At 37.1% G+C, this 21242-nt stretch overlaps 1 protein-coding gene across 6 annotated transcripts in view; it reads right to left on the minus strand.

Moving 5' to 3' along the window:
* Nucleotides 1–4451: 4451 nt before the first annotated feature.
* The window catches only part of LOC104128033 (sodium channel protein type 2 subunit alpha), a 53815-nt gene continuing 37024 nt past the window's right edge, over nt 4452–21242 (minus strand). For all 6 annotated transcript variants that reach the window (XM_035896186.1, XM_009640749.1, XM_035896184.1 and 3 more), the window contains 9 exons: nt 20942–21096; nt 18946–19119; nt 14473–14595; nt 13922–14203; nt 10526–10583; nt 9592–9725; nt 6500–6604; nt 5995–6265; nt 4452–5635 (listed from right to left, as the gene is read on the minus strand). In XM_035896186.1, the coding sequence (XP_035752079.1) occupies nt 4452–5635; nt 5995–6265; nt 6500–6604; nt 9592–9725; nt 10526–10583; nt 13922–14203; nt 14473–14595; nt 18946–19119; nt 20942–21096 (2486 nt within the window). The remainder of the gene's footprint in view (nt 5636–5994; nt 6266–6499; nt 6605–9591; nt 9726–10525; nt 10584–13921; nt 14204–14472; nt 14596–18945; nt 19120–20941; nt 21097–21242) is intronic.

Here is a 21242-nt window from a genome sequence, read left to right on the forward strand (position 1 = left end):
CAGTCAGGCTTAACTATTTATTAGAAATCCCATGCTGCTAGTAGCTAGAGGACAGATGCTCTTTTACTGAATCTGATATATTTATGGTACTCAGCAACATACATTTCTACTTAAAAATAAACAACCCCCAGAACATATTTCAGGCCGCTTTATGAACAAAGCAAATGAGCAATATCCTCTCTCTTCCCCCTGCCAACTTTCCCTTTTGTATTTTTACAATACAACTAATTTTGCATGCTAGATGCAGTCTTGTCCTTAGAAGTGAAACAGTTTTGTTACGGAGCTGAGCAAGGCCAAGAGTTTAATTAAATAGAATTTTTCTCCTTTTATGCCCTAATATAGTTGGGGTTTGTTTGGTTTTTTTGTTTGGGTGTTTTCTTTTGGGGGGGGGGGAAGGGTGGGGAAGTTGATGGCCCCTTCATAAAATAAAATACACTTACAATCCTGGGTGGGGGAGAGACAGTAAAGAAAGCTCATTTCTGAGAAAAATTTAAGGGAGCCTTTCTTATTAATTTTTCATTCTCTGTGAACTAGGACAGCAGGAGAGTGCAGTGTCCTCCTGTTCTAGGAATTTTGCTTAATGCTTTTCATATTGATATATGAGTGACCCATTACACTGAAATATCCGTCTTATATCATTAAAATATGAATATATTTTATAACTGCAGGTTAAGGAGGAAGTCTGCAAGTCAACTGTGTCTTCCATAAAGGCAAGTAATTTCCAGGTATACTGGAATAATTTCAAAGAAATGTAAAAGGATACAAGTTTATTCAAATTATACACTTGAAATCTGCAAATATACTACTCTTTTTGCAAAGGTCCAAAAAGTTTAGAACTTGAATCAACAAAAATGGAGAGTGACATCGGTTGGATTATGGTTTCAATAAACACAATTTTAACAGTGATAGAAATTTTATAGGGTAAAATGATTTCTATAAAATCTCATGATAATGTACTCATATACTTCTGCACACTACCAAGTTTAGAGAAAAATTATTACATACACATTTCATGCTTATTCTACATAGAATTTTTAAGTTAAGTATGCACCTATCCAGCACTGACTTAAAAAAAAATATTGTTCTTTAAACAGCAATTCAAGAGTATGACCAAGATTTTTTTTAAAGCATTTACATTATGGCTTTGTGTAATTATTGCTAGCAACTAAGATATTAAAACAAAAACTATTCTGGATTTTAAAAAAAGGAAAGAAGTTTTAATTCAAATCAGATACAGTTACTAAAACATATACGTTGTCCTTCAAAGCACAGCACGTTGTCCTTCAAAGCACAGCATACTTGAGGGTTTATTTCCTGTTACCTCTATCAGCCCAAGCATACAGCAGCTACTCTTCACAACAGAAATGAGAATGGAAAAAACTGCATCAATTACTCCATGCACATGTCGACCTGCCTACACCCTGCCCCATATTCTGCCATCTTTATGTAGTAGCCTCTTGCCAGGAACCATGCCTGTTAGAGACTGTAAGGCATCAGTTGCCTGGAGACAGCTGTGGGGTGGTCATTAACACCTCAACAGGTCTTTTTCCCTTCTCTTGGCAAGCTTGGGTTTCTTGAGGGGGAATGGGATTAAAGTGACCCTGTTATCCCCCCATGGGGCTATTTTGGTGACAGATCCCAGACCACCCACCCCAGGGTGAGTGGTGTCTGCTGGATCCACTCAACAAGGATGTGGAGATAGGCTCCATTGGACTTGGCCACCAGAGGACACTGCTGGAGCTCTTCCTGGGCAACTCATAAAAATCTGATAGAAAACCACATAGTTGGAATGCAATTCTTTTCTGAATTCTAGAAAACCTTCTCTGGTCAGGACAACATAAGCATTTCATTTCATCTACATGGTAACAAGTTGATATTGATCTAAGTCATAAAGCAACATTTGATCTAGATGTCCAAAACACATTGCTTCATCGCTAAAGTGGTTCCCCCTTAGTTTTACCAACCATTACTTGTTAATCTGTACAAACCTCATACAATAAAAACGCAACGACTAAACTGAGTACATAAAAAGGTTACCTTTATTCTTTTGGGTTGTTAGCAAGGTAGTTATTTTTGGTAAAACAACCTCCTGCATGCAATTCATCAGTACGCTATGAGCCAATAGTTTCTGTAAAAGCAGGAGCCCATCTGTATTCTAGTTCTTTTAGAAATGCAAGGCATTCCACTGTCCATTGCACAAGTTCACTATTCATTCTCATGAAGAAAGATTTTTAATAACAAATTATATTTAAAGCGCTTCTACTGCAGTATGAATCAACAAGAAAAGCAGACAGTGTGAGACTAACACTGGGGAAAAGCAATGTTTCTATGACTAAGATTACCCTGAAAATTGACAGACAGGATTATAATTTCAAAAGAAACCCTTCTATCTTGTTTCACATACAAAGACCTGTCTACTGATCAGAAAGAGAACTGTACTATTTCTTTTAAAATTATTCCTTATTAAAATACATTTAATATAATTAGCAGAAACTTGCAATTACCACTTTACATTGTATCTTAGGTTTCCCAACAGTAGTGTCAGATAGACAGCAATAAAAATTACTAACATGAAGATATGTGTAGTTCCTTATAATAGGTATAAAATGTTATAAAATAAAACTATTTTCAAAATAATAAGAATAGATCATTAGATATATATTACAAAAGGTTTTTTCTAGCCCCAAATTTTAAGCAATATATTTGTCCTGTGTAGTCTGTTTTTTTACTGCATATTTGCTGATTACAAAACTCAAACAAAGTAAAATCTATAATAGCAGCAAACTATTGCTTACTGGTATGAGGAATGATGGTCTCGTCGAATAGTTTTTTTCTTTTTACCACTCACATGTCTTCCCATCTTAGACTTTAATAGCTGTAGGATAATAGCAGCAAGCATGCATCAGTTAAAGCTTCCCAATTATTTGGAGTATTAGAGAATATATCGTATTATTTATTGAAATGTTATAAGCTACACTTACTAGGGTACATATTTGACACAATAAATACAGTACTGAGGTCATTGTCTCTTTGTTCAAACAGGTACCACTGTGTAAAAATAACTGATTAAATAACAGAGGATATATTAATTACATATATAGTGTCATCCTTGATGATAAAAAAAGTAATCTAAACCACAATGCAGGACAAAGCTGATTTAAGTACATCCTTTTAGTCACCTCAGCTTTCTACAGAAGATTGCATCACAGACAGTGGAAGCCTGACTAAAGTGCCATGGGGGGCCAAAACCATCTCTGATGTACATGTTTTGTGTCTCTGGCATGACCCATACTTCCAAAGCATGGAAATTTAAGCCTGAGGTATACATTAAGGTAGTATTTGTCCCCAAAGGTACTTTGCTGTCAATTTATACATACACCTTTGATTACTGTCCTAAGTGGGATATATTAATATCAAATAAGAAGTGTAGAAACAGACTTTGGAATGAAGTATGGAAGTTACTCATGGAATTAGAGGGTCTACAGTTAAAAAAAGAAAAAAGACTACCACTTCTTTTATTTCAGTAATTCCCTATAGGCACAATTTGGCATTCGCAGCTTTTCTGTGAAAAGAACTGTTTAAATCTCTCAGGAATTACAAGATACCTTGGACTGTGAAAGTAACTACGTTTTTTTCATAGTTTCCTGTTTTTCAAAACAAGAATCGTGTGTGTAGCATCATTTATTTAAATCGCTGTATCTGAAATGGACTGTTTAATAAATTACGGATCACTAAAATTATGAAATATAAATATATTAAAACCAAGACACTAAACTACCAACCTCTTTTCTGTGTAAATTTCTCCCTTCTTTTGTATTCTGATAAATTCTCTATCTAGACTTTGTTCTTTTTTATCATTTGCTGTTGATTTGATCTAGATCTTGAGGGTCAATAATCTGGAATCTTGTTTTTCTGCTTTTAGAAGTGGCTTGAAGAGAACTATGTTCACATTATGATACTGTAATTACATATTCCTGACATTTGTGTTCCTCTGCAAGAGTATTTGGCTTTTTTCTCAGCACAGCAGAATTACAAATAGGAGTACGTGAATTAAAGCAAATGAGATCATGAAAAAAGTTGACACACACAGAACATACATAGGAGATGAAACGTACACAGTGGATACACTTATTCCACAAAAATACAGACTTATTAGGACTGGTAATTTTGCACTCCATTAAGGGTTCCTACAGTCCAAGCAGAAATTTTGTGTCTCCTCTCCATTGATGCCAGCTGATAATAAAAACTGTTCTTCTGGCAAGGTTGTTTCCATGTTACAGACTGAGAGTTTGCTAGTGAAGGGTCATTGTCTTGGTACAGGCACTGACTGTAGCAGTGGGTAAATATGTAAAAACTTGTAGTTTTGGCATAATCCTCCAATAAGAGTGCTATTCATAAAAATGTCATCTCAGGCTTGTCAACATTCATCACAGATAACCTCTTCATGTATTTTACTTTTTATTTCCTTTTCTGTCTTTCCCCTTGTCTTCTTTTTCTGATTTGTCATCTTCATATTTTTCTTTTTCTGGTTTTGTTACGCTATCATAAGAAGGCGGAGATGTGGTGGATGCAGACATATCCATTTTCTCTGGAGGCGAATTTTCACTTAGCTTATCAATAATCATGTCTTTTTTGATAAACAGATCAAGCCCATCTTTCCGGTACATAAATGAAAGTTTCTTTACTGACTGTCTTAAAAGATAACGTCTATAAGCACGCTGAATGATAGTAGCTGACACTTCCTCCTGTTTTCGTTTTAATGTGGTTGTAATTGGTTCGTAGGAGACTTTTGAAGGATTGGCTGCCATAAACCGATCTTCCATCTGTATTCGGAGGGCATCCATCTCATCACTTTCTCCCAAAACACGCTTTGTGAAAGCAAACAAGATGTCAAGACAGTGAATTCGGTCACCGCTAACCATGGGCAGATCCATTGCAATAAGTTGAATTGTGTTTGGCTTTGGTATATTAAGAGGAGGATCCAGAGAAGCTGCAAAATCAGACAATTTGCTATATTCTATGAATTGTGTTGCATCTGGGTCATATTTTTCCCAAACCTCATAGAACATCTCAAAGTCATCCTCACTCAAGGGTTCAGCACTTTCTTCAGTAGCAACACTGAAGTTCTCCAGAATCACAGCTATGTACATGTTCACCACTACCAGAAAGGATATGATAATGTAGCTGACAAAGAAGAAAATCCCAACAGAAGGGTTGCCGCAGTCGCCCTTCACAGAGCTCCCCGGGTGATCTTTATGGGGGTCACAGTCTGGCTCCCCACTGTTAAGAATTGGGGCTAGCAAACCATCCCAGCCAGCAGAGGTGGTAATTTGAAATAGGCAGATCATGCTGTTGCCAAACGTTTCAAAGTTGAACATGTCATCTATACCGGCTTCCCTCTTAACGTAGGCAAAGTTGGACATGCCAAATATCGCATAGATAAACATGACGAGGAACAGCAGCAGACCAATGTTGAACAAAGCAGGAAGAGACATCATCAAAGCAAAAAGCAGAGTGCGGATTCCCTTAGCGCCTTTAATGAGACGCAGGATTCGACCAATTCTGGCAAGTCGTACAACTCTGAACAAAGTGGGGGACACAAAGTACTTTTCAATCATCTCAGCTAAAAACATACCTGTGAAACATAAAAATAAAATTTAAAGAGTAACATTTTATCATAGATTACATTTTCCACAACAAAGTATGAATAAAGAACAACTCAACCTGTGGAATTAGTGGAAATTATAATTGGAGATACATTTTAGCTGTTATGGGTAGTTTTAGCTTTTTTCCCCAGCTTAGGGAAAAGAAAAAAAGAGTATTAAAATGTATATAGAATTATTAAGAAAGTTACTACTCTAAAGTATGCTCTTCATTTCCTAAATAATCAAGAGAAATTAAAATTAAGTATTTCCACTAATCTGCAAAACTCGACAGAGATAAAGCATTTAATACATCTTACTATATTTCATTTTGAATATAAGAATTTCTTACCTACTATTGACAGAATAACAACCACAAAATCGAAAATATTCCAGCCAATGGTGAAGTAATAATAACGGAGTGAGAAAAGCTTGAAGACACATTCTCCAGTGAAAAGGACAACAAAGACCAAGTTAATCCAGTATAAAATATTTTGCATAAGTTCACCCTGGTCATCTGTTTCTATCATCATGGTGACCATGTTAAGACAGATAAGGACCATAATGGTGATGTCAAATGCTTGCTTTGTTACAATATCAAACACCAGACCTTGCAATTTATTCTGAGGGGAGAAAAAAGAAAAGGTGATAATAGTATCTTGTATGTAATGAATATCCTTTTCCTCCCTCCCATTTCCTTCTTCCACCCCCATGTACATGTTTCAGTTCAGAATGAAGGGCTAACTTGAATTAACTCTAAAATGGTTTAGGCCTAAGGGCCAAATTTTTTGATACTTAATGTATTGCTGTAATTTCTTCCCAGAAGTAGATGATACAAGAATAGCACACATTCTTACCGATGGTCTAGGTATAGGTTTTTGTGGTTTCTTGGATCCAAGCTTCTTCATTGCATTGTAGTATTTCTTTTGTTCTTCTGTCATGAAAATGTCTTGACCTCCAAGGTAAAATAATAAAAATAGAACTGATTACAGCCAAGCTTTAAATCCATTAATTCACAGCATCACAGAACATGGTTCTTATGTATTCATTCTTATACATTGTTACCAAACCCAAAATACAGTAGTTATATCAAAGAGTGTTAAAATAACAGACAAGCCCTTGATGGAAAAATAAAACAAATTAAGGAATGGAGAAAAACCCCAGAACTTCTATCTAGTTGTCATTAAAAAAACTGATTCATTCAATTAAATACGTACAAGAAAACCATGTAAAAACATACATTCCGTAGATACTTGCAAATCTATTATCAACTCCACATTGTAAATCAATCAACCAGAAATAAAAAGGCTTCAAAGGTAGAAATGCAGGTAGAGCAGATATGCCTTCAGGGATGAAAAAGAGGTTAGTGATGTCACTTTTCAGGATGCATGTTTTATCATGTGAGTACAGGTATCTCAGTTCAGATGTTTTTTGCTGCAATAATATTTCCACAGTATATATGAGGCTTGATCATCCCCCTGCACTGCACAGAGGTCATCAGAAGCATGGGCTTACTCAGGGTTTTCTTGCCTGAATAAGAGAACAGCAGCCTGAGTAAAAGGGTATCTAGACTGGTATGTGTAATACACACATGGAAACACCTGTCAGAAATATAATTCACTTTGACAAGTAACTTCTTTTTTCTTTCATGGATTTGTTTGTAAGTACATTACAGGTATGCATGATGCTAAAGCAGTGGCATTTGGAAATGAATTTCAGGGTCACAGGTGATTCTGTGACTTTGTCACACTGACTTTGTCAAATGCAGTGTCAATCTTATTGAGAAAGTAATGATGAATCTGGATGAAGATGTGTTTGAGTCTTTCAGCTGTGGCTACATACAGACATGAAGATTTAGAAGTCAAAAGAGATCTTGTTTAGCCTGCTTTCCTCATAAGCCAAATATTCAAGTAAAATTCAGTTCTTAGAGAGTAAGGGTCTTGGAAGAGAAACAAGAAATTAATTTGCTGATTACAGTGGAAATGTGATGTCACTCTGTCAGGAGATTTTACCCAGTGGGAAATAAAAAAAAAAAAAGCTATAAAGGAACTGGCATTGAACTGGGGATTTCTTCTGCTGCCTCACTGATGTAATGGCTATCAACAGTGAACCAGTCACCATTGTCTCAGTGTGCTGTGCATAGGGAGAATAGCAGTCTCAAGATGAGATACACCTTACGTGTCTCTGAGGACTGTAACAGTTAGGAATTTGACAGCTAGTGGAACATTTTTTTCCCCATGGGAACTAATGTAATAAAAGTAGGATGCACACAGTTTAACTACACAGGGAAGTTTAACTACACAGGGTCAGTGTATTGCAACATGAGGTCTTTCCCATTCCTATCCCAACAACATAGCCTAAAATGGAGAGGTGTCAGTGATGTGGAGGCAGAACAAAGATAAGAAAAATACTGCTGGTAGCCACGTGCTGTGTGATCTGCATATTCCTATGGGCACGGGTGCATCTATAAATTCAAAAGGCAGGCAACTAGCGTTTGTCGATTTGCTACATGAAACCGAAGAATAGTATGTATGTAGAATTTTCCCCAGCCTAATTGTTGTCCATTGTGCTATCTGCAGTATTTGACTTTCTTGGTGACAGTTACAACAGCTACAAATGTACAAGGGGTGTATACCCCACTGCTGGAAAAAAAACTTTAGCAGGAACCCTTCTCTGTCTTCTGAGTCATAGTGACTACAGTAGACAGTGTCTGCCAAGTAAATGTAATAGAATTTATAATCACCTCATTACTAAGTAAGGTCATCTTGTTACATACAGACTGCCAAAAATGCCAATAGCATGTATATAACCTTAGTTTTCCTCTCCAAGGATAAGAAACTGAACCACCTTCCTCTTAAGCACTGGAAGCCTTCCAATTCCAAGGGACGTGCAAACATCTTGGTGGATGAAGATGTGATTAGGTTTGGAACCACAAACTCATCCTTTATATTATGTGGGTCTGCAGATAAGAGACTTAAAGGATCTGAAGACGCAACATATGAAGCTGAGTACTCCGATCTCAAGTGGAAAGATTTACTGGAGGTTTCCACTGCAGTAAGTCTAGCAATACCGTTTTTCAGTACAATGAATCAAACTTGACAAACCATCTAGAATCAAAATTAAGAAATTATGTACTGCCTTGCCATTACTTAGCTCACTTTTTTTAAAAATCAATATTCCATTATGCTCCAAATGTGTACAGAAAAATGTGTACAGACTACTGTAGACCTTAGACAGCTTTTACAGTTTAAATAGAAAGTAGAATTTAATTAGCCATCGTAGTCTGCATTTTCATCTATTTAAATGCTCCTGGAGTTCTTGACACAATCCTGTGTTCATTTGAATAATAGAAACCATTTCAGCTAAAAAGAAAAAAACTACACATTTTCAAATGTCAACAATTTTCTTTCTTTCTCAAATTCACTAACTCATGAGACAGTTTCCCAACCTTCTCTAATCTTACAGTACAGAGCAGTAGTTCCAGCATTCAGCTTGTCTGTATTAGCCCCTTTGTAATTGAGGCCTTCACAGTACTGCTCTATATTATCTGTTTATCAATTTTGATATTTGTAGTTTTGCATATTCTCTTCTTCTCTGTCTAATTACTTGAATTAAGTAATCTGCATTTTCACATAGATTTGTCACAGCACTGTGAGGGTAAGGGAAAAACAATACACAACTTTCTGTTGTACAGCATATCATTGGGCTGTACAAGGATATGGAGAACCCTCAGGCACTCAGTGTGAGTTTAAATTACTCCAAACGCCTTGAAAAGCAAAGACTATTATTTCATTATTTTGAATAGAATAAAAGGAAATCTTAATAGCTGATTACTTTTTTTCTTTCTATTACTATGATGAATTTCAGACACTCATATTTATCCTGGCACACATTTGCTGAATGTTCAGTAACAATGAAGTGTTGTGGAAATGAAACATGGGATACTTATCTTCTTTTTTTGTTGGTTGAAGTTATCTATGATGACACCAATGAATAAGTTTAGGGTGAAAAATGATCCAAAGATGATAAAGGCAACAAAGTAAATATACATGTACAGGTTGTCCTCATACTTGGGCTGTTTCCCTGTCTATGTAACATAGAAAAAACAGCAATACATCACAAATAACGGTTAAGACAAATGACAGAATACAGAGCAGAAACAGAAGTTGCATCCAGCTGGACAGCAACTCCTTGACAAGGGGGGAAAAACAGCTGTTTTGGAGCAAATCCTACACTGGCCTTATCTTTCAACTTGAAAATCTGTTTAATACAGGTGTCTGTAATTACACACACAGACTGGCCATTCCTCCCCTCTCTGTCAGTTCCTCTCTAAGGATATTTGATTTTTCATGTAAGTCCTACTAAATGTGATAGAAGTTGCAAATCTCAAAAGCAATTCAGTTCCTAAGGACTTCATGCAAATTGGGAGCTGATAGAGGAAAGATGCAAACAAATACCAGCATTAACAGAAAAACAGTCAAAATGCAGCCATTTTATTCTTTGACATTGCCAGAGTCTACAGCTCCGGATTAACTATTGCAGGTGATGTCACTTGATTATTTGGGTTATTTTTGGAGACACATGAAAAACTTGTTTCCTAATCTGTACAGTCTCAGTGACACAAATTAATAAAACCCCAAGATTTCATTAGTTTTATTATTTACAGATGACTGATTAAATTAGTAATACTTTATGTAGATCTACTGCTATAATTTTTTTTACCTATTAAAATTACATGCACTTACCCACTTGATAGTGCATAGGTTTATATAGAAAATTTATCAAGTTTTTTTTACATTTTTATTCCTTATATTTTACTTTATTTCAGCTTCCATTCAGGACAGATTATATCAATCACTCAGTAAATTTTATATGTATTGCACTCACTTCTCTAGAATCAACCGCAGCATACATGATGTCCGTCCATCCTTTAAACGTTGCCTAAAAATAAAGTTTGTTAATATTTTCTATCAAAGTTCCAATTTGTAAACATTCTAAATAAGACACTGTCTTGAGCAACGTATTTGCACCCACAAAAATAAAGAAGAATATTAAAAGTCTGGTAAGACACGAGTGGAATACTTCTCCCTAATACTTAAACACTGAATAAATTCTAACCTTCATTCAAATTCATATAAACTCTATGTGGGATGAGTTGCCATCAATACCTAAGCATAAGAGAAAGACTGCCATTTATAACAAGGCTCTGTTTCAACTTTCTGACTACCAGAAAACTAGAAGAGGATTCCAAAAATCAGCCACCATGCATTGGCATTTTTCAGACAGAATATACAAATAGTCTTAGAAGAAACTCCAAAAGATAAGTAGTCCCAAGAAATCTTATGAAAATAATAGAATCATATAATGGCTTGACTTGGAAGGGACCTTTTGCGACTATCTAGTCCAACGCCTCTGTTATGGGCAGGGACATCTTTCATTACATCACACAGTTTCAATGACGGGGCATCCACAACTTCTCTGGGCAACCTGTTCCAGTGTCTTACCACCTTATCATTAAAAAAAAAAATCTACCTTACATCCAGTCTAAATCTACCCTCTTTTAGTTTAAAACTGTTGCCCCTTGTTCTGTCACTACAGGCCTTGTGAAAAATTTTCTCTCCATCTTACTTATAAGCCCCCTTTATATATTGAAAGGCCACAATAAGGTCACCCTGGAGCCTTCTCTTCTCCAGGCCGAATGAGCCCAACTCTCAGCCTTTCTTCATAGGAAAGGTGCTCCAGCCCTCTGATCTTTTTCTTGACCCTCCTCTGGACCCACTCTAAGACGCCCATGTCTTTCTTGTACTGGTGGGGTCTCATGAGAGTGGAGTGGGTGGGGAGCATCATCTCTCTCTATTTGTTGGCCACACTTCTTGTTATGCAGCCCAGGATATGACTGGCTGCAAGCACACATTGCTGGCTCATGTCCAATTTTTTGTCCACCAGTATCCCCAAGTCCTTCTCTGCAGGGCTGCTCTCAGTCCTTTCATCTTCCAGTCTGTACTGATTACAGCATCACAGAACCATAGAATGTTTTGGGTTGGAAGGGACCCCTAGAGGTCATCTAGTCCAACCTCCCTGCAGTGAGCAGGGACACCGCTAACTAGATCAGGTTGCTCAGAGCCCTGTCCAACCTGGTCTTGAACGTTTCCAGGGATGGGGCCTCCACTACCTCTCTGGGCAACCTGTTCCAGTATTTCATTACCCTCATTGTAAAGAATTTCTTCTTCATATCCAGCCTAAACCTACCCTGTTTTAGTTTAAAAACATTACCCCTTGTCCTGTCACAGCTGGCCCTGCTAAAAAGATTGTTCCCGTCTTTCCTATAGGCTCCCTTTACGTACTGAAAGGCCACAATAAGGTCTCCCTGTAGCTTTCTCTTCTCCAGGCTGAACAAGCCCAACTCTCTCAGTCTGTCCTCATAGGAGGTGCTCCAGCCCTCGGATCATTTTTGTAAAAAAATCTTGATGCAGCCCAGGGTATGGTTGGCCTTCTGGGCTGCCAGTGCACATTGCCAGCTCATGTCCAGCTTTTCATCCACCAGTACCCCCAAGGCCCGCTCAGCAGGGCTGCTCTCGATCCTTTCTTCCCCTGGCCTGTACTGATACCGGGGGTTACCCCAACCCAGGTGCAGGACCTTGCACTTGGTCTTGTCGAACCTCATGAGGTTCACACAGGCCCACCTCTCTAGCTTGTCCATGTCTCTTTGGATGACATCCCATCCTTCTGGTGTGTCAACTGCACCACTCAGGTTGGTGTCATCTGCAAACTTGCTGAGGGTACACTCAATCTCGCTGTCTATGTCATTGGTGAATATATTAAACAGCACCAGTCCCAGTACCCCTGAGGGACACCACTTGTCACCGGTCTCCATCCGGACATCGAGCCATTTACCACTACCCTCTGGATGTAACCATCCAACCAATTCCTTATCCATATAGACTCATAATACTGGGATTGCCCTGGCCCAGGTGCAGGACTTTGCACATGGTCTTGTTGAACTTCATGAGATTCACATGGCCTCAGTCCTTAAGCCTTCCAAGGTCCCTCAGGATGGCATCCCATCCCTCTAAGCATATCGACTGCACTGCTCGGATTGGTGTAATCTGAAAATTGCTGAGGGTGCGCTCAGTCTCACCATGTCATTGATGAAGCTATTAATTAATATTGGCCCCACTGCAGACCTTTGAGAGACACCACTTGTTACTGGCTTCCACTTGGACATTCAGTCACTGACTGTAAGTCTTTGGACACAGAAATCCACCCAATTCCTTATCCATCTAGTGGGCCTTCCATCAAACCTACTCCTGTGAGCTACAATATTAAGTAAAATCAAGGTATGAACGGTATGTTTACTGGAAACATCGCATAGCTGAACCACCCTATGCAAGATATGTTACAAAAGCTAAAAGCACTGCTGTCCTCTACACTGGTAATTTATGCAATTATGCACTTGCCTAGGACTATTTAGCAATAGCTACTGTTACTCCCTGGAGCAATCAGATGGTAGCCTGCTAGCACAATACTAACTACTAACTACTATAAGTTTGAGATTTTTAAAGCCAGAATAATTTGTTCTTATGAGCTTCCCAGAAGCAGTTTGTCTAGTGAACCCGACTAAGAATATATGGTTTTGTTTTATTGGCTCCAGTTTACAGGTGCTTGTACTTGGAAATCTAGCACTAGTAAATTCTTCAACTGCTCATCTAGAGTTTAAAAACAAGTTAAAAACTATCTCCAAAAACCCCACTTGACAATAGCAGGCAATGACTAGAGTGGGACTAGTAGTAATAATAAAAAGGGAAGGAAGAGAAAGGAAAATTGAATTTGAAAACTTTTTCTAAATCAGTAGTTGGCTCTCTTCTTGACTGAAGATCAGATGAGCCCTAGAATGTATCTATTTGACTACCATCATAAAAATCTAAGTCAACATTACTTAACAGATCAAGTCAATAAAGTAAATTTTATCCTAGCTGCATTTTTTTTTTTAACTAGATACCGTACTTCTGTAGAACTTGAAACGGTTCTAGTGGTTGGGTGCAAAGGAACTTTATATCAATGTAGTAGATATTAGATGTTCCTCCTCTTCCAAAATGGCCACAGGATGTATCAGATTTTTACCATAAACAATATTCATTAGCTTCATAGAACACGATCATAAAACCAAATCCCATATTCATCCACATATTATAAAATAACACTGAAAATTATGGAATTAAATGTTACTGCTACAAAACTTAAAAGTTGAAAAATTAATTTACCACAATTTATACACTTACTACTTGAAGCAGAGAAAGATAACCAGCTCCAACATTATCAAAGTTTACTTTCACATTTTTCCACCGAACATCCACAGAAGTCATTTTAAGATTTTCACACTCGGTTACATTACTGACAACCTCTGGTGGGAATCGCTCATCAGTTGTGGTGTTAACGCAGCGATAGAACTTGCCAGCAAACAAATTTACTCCCATGATGCTGAAAATTAGCCAAAATGTAAGACAAACCAGAAGTACATTCATAATGGATGGGATTGCTCCAGTAAGAGCATTCACAACCACCTAGTAAAAAAACACAGGAAAAAAAACTTTTTAAAAATAGTATGCCGAGCAATAAAAAGATTATTTTTTTCAAATATAGCAAATGATTTAATGTAAAACATTAAAACACATTGAAGTAATGCCAACAGAAAACAAATAACACACGTAAGACAACCAAACATGCTACTCTTGGTCTTGAAAGCAGACATGCAGTTCAGTGTTCCTCCATGGTTTTATAATTAGGCATATTTTTATGGATTTGTTTTACAGACTATTTCTTTTTTCCTTACCCTCATGCCTTCAAAGCGTGACAAAGCTCTTAGAGGTCTCAAAGCTCTTAGTGTTCGCAGGGATTTAATTGCACTGAGATCTGAGAAACCAAGGGCATGAGCTACTAAGCTGACCAAGGAGACCTAGAGGAAACAAAACAAAACAAAAGATTCTTTTTTTTTTTAATAGCCTCAAAATACAAATATAATGCCTGGAGGAAGAAAACTTTGATCTGGATATCATAAAAAAGTTCATAAGGACCCTAAGCTTCTAGTAGGAACAAACAGGAAAAATTGGCTATTTCTTTATGTCTTTTTAACATAGCATGCAATGTTTTAATAAAATCAGCAGTGATTTTAAAAATCAAGATACAATGCTTTATGTAAATCATACCAACTAGATAAAATCAAATTAACTCAGGGAACTCAAAATCTGTGCAATATATGAAATACAAGTCAGTGATCACTACCATGCTTTATCATGGATGACTCTGTGCCTGTATTTATGAAATAACCCATCTAAAACTTTAGATAATTCAGCTGCTGAAGTAACTATAATTAGGCCATGTAGTTAAAGAGAAGATGATTTCATTTAAAAAGGGGAAAAAGAAAACTAGGAGAAGATTTAGGAAAGAACACATTCACTAAGCAGAATGACCTTCTTTTATGCCATCAATCTGATTTCCTATACAAACTCAACTATAATACTGTTTCAGAAGACTGTTCCTTCTTTAAATTCAAATGCTAAACAAACATTTAGCAAAGAAAGCATTAATCCATATGAATCCATCAAGAACTTAAGATCATTATGCATTATTTTTATAACTCTGGAGAAGATATAGAGAAAATCTGTTTCAATTATTCCTGTCAGATAATTATATTTTCTTAGATCATGCAGGTGTTATATCTGCATTGCAAGAAAACCTTTTCCTGCAAGATTATCGCATCTCACTTAATGATGATGTAATTTTATCTTTGTTTGGAAACCAAAATACAATTTAAATATTGCTTTTTTCTACTTTCCTTTTTGGAGGAGAGAAAGGAGAAGGAGGATAGTTCATCTCAACAGATGGTGCTAATGGCAATTAAAGCTTAATTTTTTTTGTACCACTCATGGATGTGTTCGCATGTGCATGCAAGCACCTTTTCTTCTTTTTTTTTTTGTAAATAAATAATTTCCTCCTCTTCCTTATGTACAATCATAGTTTGGACAACTCCTGATACCAGATCTGGCCTTTCTTCAACATATAAAAGTGCTAACTGTAACATTTCTGTGATGTAAAATTAGAAAATATTATTATATACTTTCACCAATACAGTAAATTCAAAAGGTGTATTGTAAAAAACAGAAGGGGAAATGTAAAAAACATACTGTAGTGATAGATGTGAGACATAATCCATCCTCATCTTAATTTCAACTTTCTGTTCTTGTAACTACCAAATAGGGCATTTGCAGAAAAGCACATTGTTAACATAAGGTAGAAAAATCTTACTTTGGATTTGTTAAATTGCTTGTGTTTTGGACAATTAATGTGCCTTGAGATTTATTTCCTCTTTTAACTTTATTACTCTTGTGGAAGACAGAGTCTAATCCACATGAATTTTTGAAACCTTCAGTACCACTGGATTAACAGTTCAAAAGCTGATTGTCCTGTTGTTTTCTGGTGAGAGTCAATGAATTGTGTCCTCACCAGGTCCTTTACTCCAGATGGCACTCTCCTGTTGCATTTACACGAGGATGCCTTGTGCAGATTTCTTTCCTCTAAGGGTAGTTCAAGCAAGCTGTTAAACACTACACAATCCCATGTTTATTCTTTTTCATTATATCCTTTGAACTTGCACATGGAAAGATGAGCAAAACCAGCATTTGTACTTGTTTTGGGGCTAGTCATCCTTTTCTGGAAACACTGTGAACATCACAACAGGTAAGAATTTCTTTCTGCATGCTGTAAGTTCTTTCCCAAACAGGGGACAGCTGGAGAGTTTGGACCAATAGGTGTAGAACAGTTTGCCTAAAAAGATCCTGTAAGATGTTGCCTCACTGTGAAATGCTTAATTAGACTGGTACTGGTATGGCAAATTTGTTCAATGTTTAGCTGAATAAAGGAATAGGACAGAAAGATAAAGCAAATATGGATTCAAACTATCAGCAGCACACTGACAGCTAACTGCCTGTTACCTAAACCTACAGGTAAAATGCCAGCAGTAAGAGAAAGAGTTAAAAGTTGCTCGCTACTGGTTGAAAACAGTAACAAGTAAAACTGGCAATAAAGTCAGAAAAAGCTAAGCAGATCACCACTGACTTTTTCAGGGGGTTGGTCAGGGGAGGGGGAGAAACGGGTTTACAATACAGGTGGTCAAACACTGGAAACAGATTGCCAAGTAAGGTGGCAGAATCTCCATTCAAAACTGGATATCACTTTGAGCAACCTAATCTAACCTTGAGGTTAGAGCTAATTTCTAAGGTGGCCCCACTTTCAGCAAGGAGCTAGACCAGAAAATCTCCAGAGGTGCCTTCCAACCTAAATTATTCTATGATCTGCCACTATAGGGTCATAAGAGGTAAGCATTCCAAGCAAGATATGAAGATGGCTACAGGAAAGCACTGAAATCACTGAAAGAAGAATAAACCATACCTATCCATATGGAGATACAGTATGCTTTACTAAGAAGAATTCATCTTAAACACAATTCAAGATCAGCCTTTCACAATAAAGGCTTGCACAAAGATTCTAATTCCGAGTACTTCTTAAATAGTAATACATTTATTTATTAATTTGAAGTGTTCTTTCCTTTTCACAAATGACAACTCTAATGGACAAACAGAAATGCATATTTAAGTATCACAAGGTTCTGGAAATATACTGACTTGGAATCCTAACAGGAAATGAGACTAAAGCATGGCATCAACAATTATATGTAAAGATGACAAAATCCATGTGGTTGACTGCTGCTGATTTCCCACTAATTAAAAAATTGTCATACTTTTTCATTTAACATTTGAGTTACAATAAAAAAAACCCAAACACCAGAAGTCTATGGCATTTATAAAGAAAGAGAATATAAAAAAAATAGATGTATATATATTCAGCCTCACTCAAAGACAGTCTTAACTTTTTTTTCCTTTGCCTTGTTGAAGGTATCTTGTTTTTCAGCATTTAATCTTAAGGAAAGGTGAGAACTTCTTATACTTACTAAGTTTCTTAGAGATCAATACATCTGTTCTGGGAACACATGTTGACTTTATACTTTGTATAAGTATATATTGGGTGTTCCCAACAGAAGGAATGGAGAGGACATGAAAGAAGAAAGCTAAAAACTGCATTTCCCACAGAAAACATGTTATCTCATTTCACTGAGTTAGCATCAGTTATGGGGTGGGAGAGCAGAATCCCCATTCAGAGCAAACAGGCTAAAAAGAAGCACAGTTTAGTGAGGAAGACAGATAACAAACACTACTTGTGACTTTCCCTCCAAAAAAGGATTTAAAGAAAGAGCATTAGGTAGGTTTCAACTCTATTGGTAGGGGACAAAATTTCTGTCCTAGATTCCATATTCCATTTGATTAACAGACCCCTGTCCATTTGTTGAATTTCCACTCAAATGTCTGCAGAGAGAAAGAGCTCCTCTATAAGAACATACAATGCAATGTCACTAATTTCATTAATTTCATTGGAGTGCAATTTCCACACTACTTTTTATTATCATTGTTGACAAACATTAATTCTGCCATGTAAAACCTGGCTTTGTTTCTAAGAACTCAGAATTCAGAGAGGCAACAAGAATCACTCTCTATGATTGGACACAGAGCCAACAAAACCAAAATAATTTCAGCTTCCAAAAAAGAATCTTTAGAAAGTCATGTGTCAATGAAAAGTGGAAGAGTTGCACTGAAGTTAACCTTGCTGCCTAGTACACAGTGAATGCCATGACAATCAAAAAGAGGATCGTGAATGAATGATTCCCACCTTTTCATATTGATCCACAGGTCATCACTTTTTGTTTTTCTCAATCCTTCTCTTTACCCCAATGGCTGCCTCCTTGCCCCTACTCCCTCTTCTTTTGCAGTCTTCTTGATTTCCTGACACCATTCTCCCCTGCAGTTCTTTCCCAGTGACTCATTAAGCCCAGGATCAACTTTCCTATCCCAACTTCATGTGCTCATTTAAATTTCCCTTTCTGTGTCTGCTTCCTCCTTGTTCTCTGTCACCAAATCCAGAAGACTGAAGTCCAACAGCTCACATTTCTCACTCAGTGATTAGGACCCAGTAAAACCCATACAGAATATGTGGAGTCAATGATAGCACAAATATAAAGGCAGATTTAGATACTCATTGAATAATTAGAATAGAATCTTATTCACGGGTATTTAATTTTCTGTTCTTTTAAACCCAATTTATGTTCTTCACTGTATATATATGTATCAGATTGGAGTTACATAAAAGGATCTGCCTAAACAACAGAAATAGTCTACTTAGGAAGTATAGTACCTACATCAACAATCAGGAAGTCCAGCCAGCACCAAGCATTAGTGAAATAAGTTTGGAAACCATAGGCCACCCATTTTAGCACCATTTCCAGAATAAAGATGTAAGTGAAGATTTTATCAGCATATTCCAGTATGATTTTTATAGTCTTGCGCTGTTCAATATATATATCTTCAAAAGCCTGTGAAGAATGGGTGGCATGTAAGTCAGATATTCATAGGTCTTTGCAAATTAAACCAAAATAACTGAATTAAAAATGGCAAAGTATAATCACTTTCAACTTTAGATGTTTTACCTTGAAAAGCCAGCATGAACATAGATCACAATTGCATTATTTCTGAGTTTAAGATTTTATGATTGCCTGATAATGGAATTACAATATAATGACTGAAGTTGCCAAAAGGGTTTTTAGAAATTTCAGTAATAGCCAACACAGAATTACAATTTGTCACCCTGAAAAGCCCTGTCAGGCTCAGTCAGAAGGCAGTCTCCTGATTATAATAAATTCAACTAACAAAAGAGAATAATGAGCTACAGTGACCAAATATTATGTTGCTGCTGACCTTTTCTGAATTCCAATATTAGGTGTTGGTGGCAAGGTTTTGGTAGCAGGAGGCTGCAGGGGTGGCCACTGTGAGAAGAAGCCAGGGGCTGCCCTGTGCCAGCTCCGCAATGGACCCACCACAGGAACCAGCTGAGCCCATCAGTGAAGCTGGTGGCACCTCCAGGAAAACATACTTAAGAAAGGGCAAAACACTGCACAGCAGTATGAGGACTGAAGAAAAAAAGTGAGAGAAACTACCCTGCAAACACCAAGGTCAGAGAAGAAGGAAGGGACATGGTGCTTCAGATGCCAGAGCAGAGATAATGACAGTATATACCAAATCCTATGTCAATCAACAATCAAAGAGAACCCAATACTTAGTAGCTGTGTGAAGAACTAAATGTCACTAAGAATTGTATAAAGGAATTCAAGGATTTCTGTGCAACAGTCTAGAAATACTGAAACTAAAACTAAAGCAAAATATTAACTGAGAACATGATGAATTCGGTAACTGTACTGCTTTTGGAGACAATTTTAATTTAAAGTAGAATAACTTTTCCAATTATTGCATACAACCCAATTGTATGATTCTCATAATTTCTTAAACAAGATTTTTAGTGTAATTCTTTTCATAAGCAACCTCACACACACATATCACCTTGTATCTATCAAAAATTCATCTGCAGAATGTTATTCAACAGCAAAATTTGAAGTAATTATTTTACATGCGCTACCCAAAATATTCTGGGAATTTAGTTTCAAGCTCTCTTTCATGCTGTCCTGGTTTTGTTTGGGACAGAGTTAATTTTCTTCCTAGTAGCTGGTATAGTGCTGTGTTTTGGACTTAGTACTAGAAGAATGTTGATAACACACTGATGTTTTGGTTGGTGCTGGGTAGTGCTTAGACTGGCCAAGGACTTCTCAGCTCTGCCAGGTACACAAGAAGCTGGGAGGGGATACAGCCAGGACAGCTGACCCAAACTGGTCAAAGGGGTATTCCATACCATATGACATCATGCTCAGTATATAAGCTGGGGAATAATAAGAAGAAAGGCGGGATGTTCGGAGAGATGGCACTTGTCTTCCCAAGTAACCATTACGCATGATGGAGCCCTGCTTTCCTGGAGATGGCTGCACACCTGCCTGCCCATGGGAAGTGGTGAATGAATTCCTTGCTTTGCTTTGTTTGTGTGTGCGGCTTTTGCTTTCCCTGTTAAACTGTATTTATCTCAACCCACGAGCTTTCTCACTTTTACTCTTCTGATTCTCTTCCCCGTCCCATTGTGGGGCGAGTGAGCAAGTGGCTGTGAGGCACTTAGTTGCCAGCCGTGGTTAAACGACGACACAAGCCAACCTTGTTTGTTTTTTTTTTTCTTACTGAACACAGATGTGTTATAACACTATCTTTGACAAAAGATTTTTTATCAGTACTGTTTCTATGGGTGCAAGCTCTACTTACCAGAGCACCACTACTGAGAAGAATCATGAAGACAATGAATGTTTCAAACCAGTTGTGTTCTACTATCTTGTAGCAGGTTTTTCGAAGGTTCCACCAGATTCTTCCTTTAGTGCTTTCCATACTGCCTCTACAGCATTTAAACTTCCGTATACAGCCTAATAATACAAACAATGACAAATTGTTATGTGGTAAAATTTTCATTACCATGAAAAACCAAAATCACTCTTAACTAGCTCCTGTTTTATGAGGTAGTCAGTGCTTCAAATTACTGCATGCTACTTAAAGCATCTTTACCTTCTCT

This window comes from Egretta garzetta, unplaced genomic scaffold, assembly GCF_000687185.1.
Source record: "Egretta garzetta isolate BGI_Z169 unplaced genomic scaffold, ASM68718v1 scaffold16, whole genome shotgun sequence".
Classification (NCBI taxonomy): Eukaryota; Metazoa; Chordata; class Aves; order Pelecaniformes; family Ardeidae; genus Egretta; species Egretta garzetta.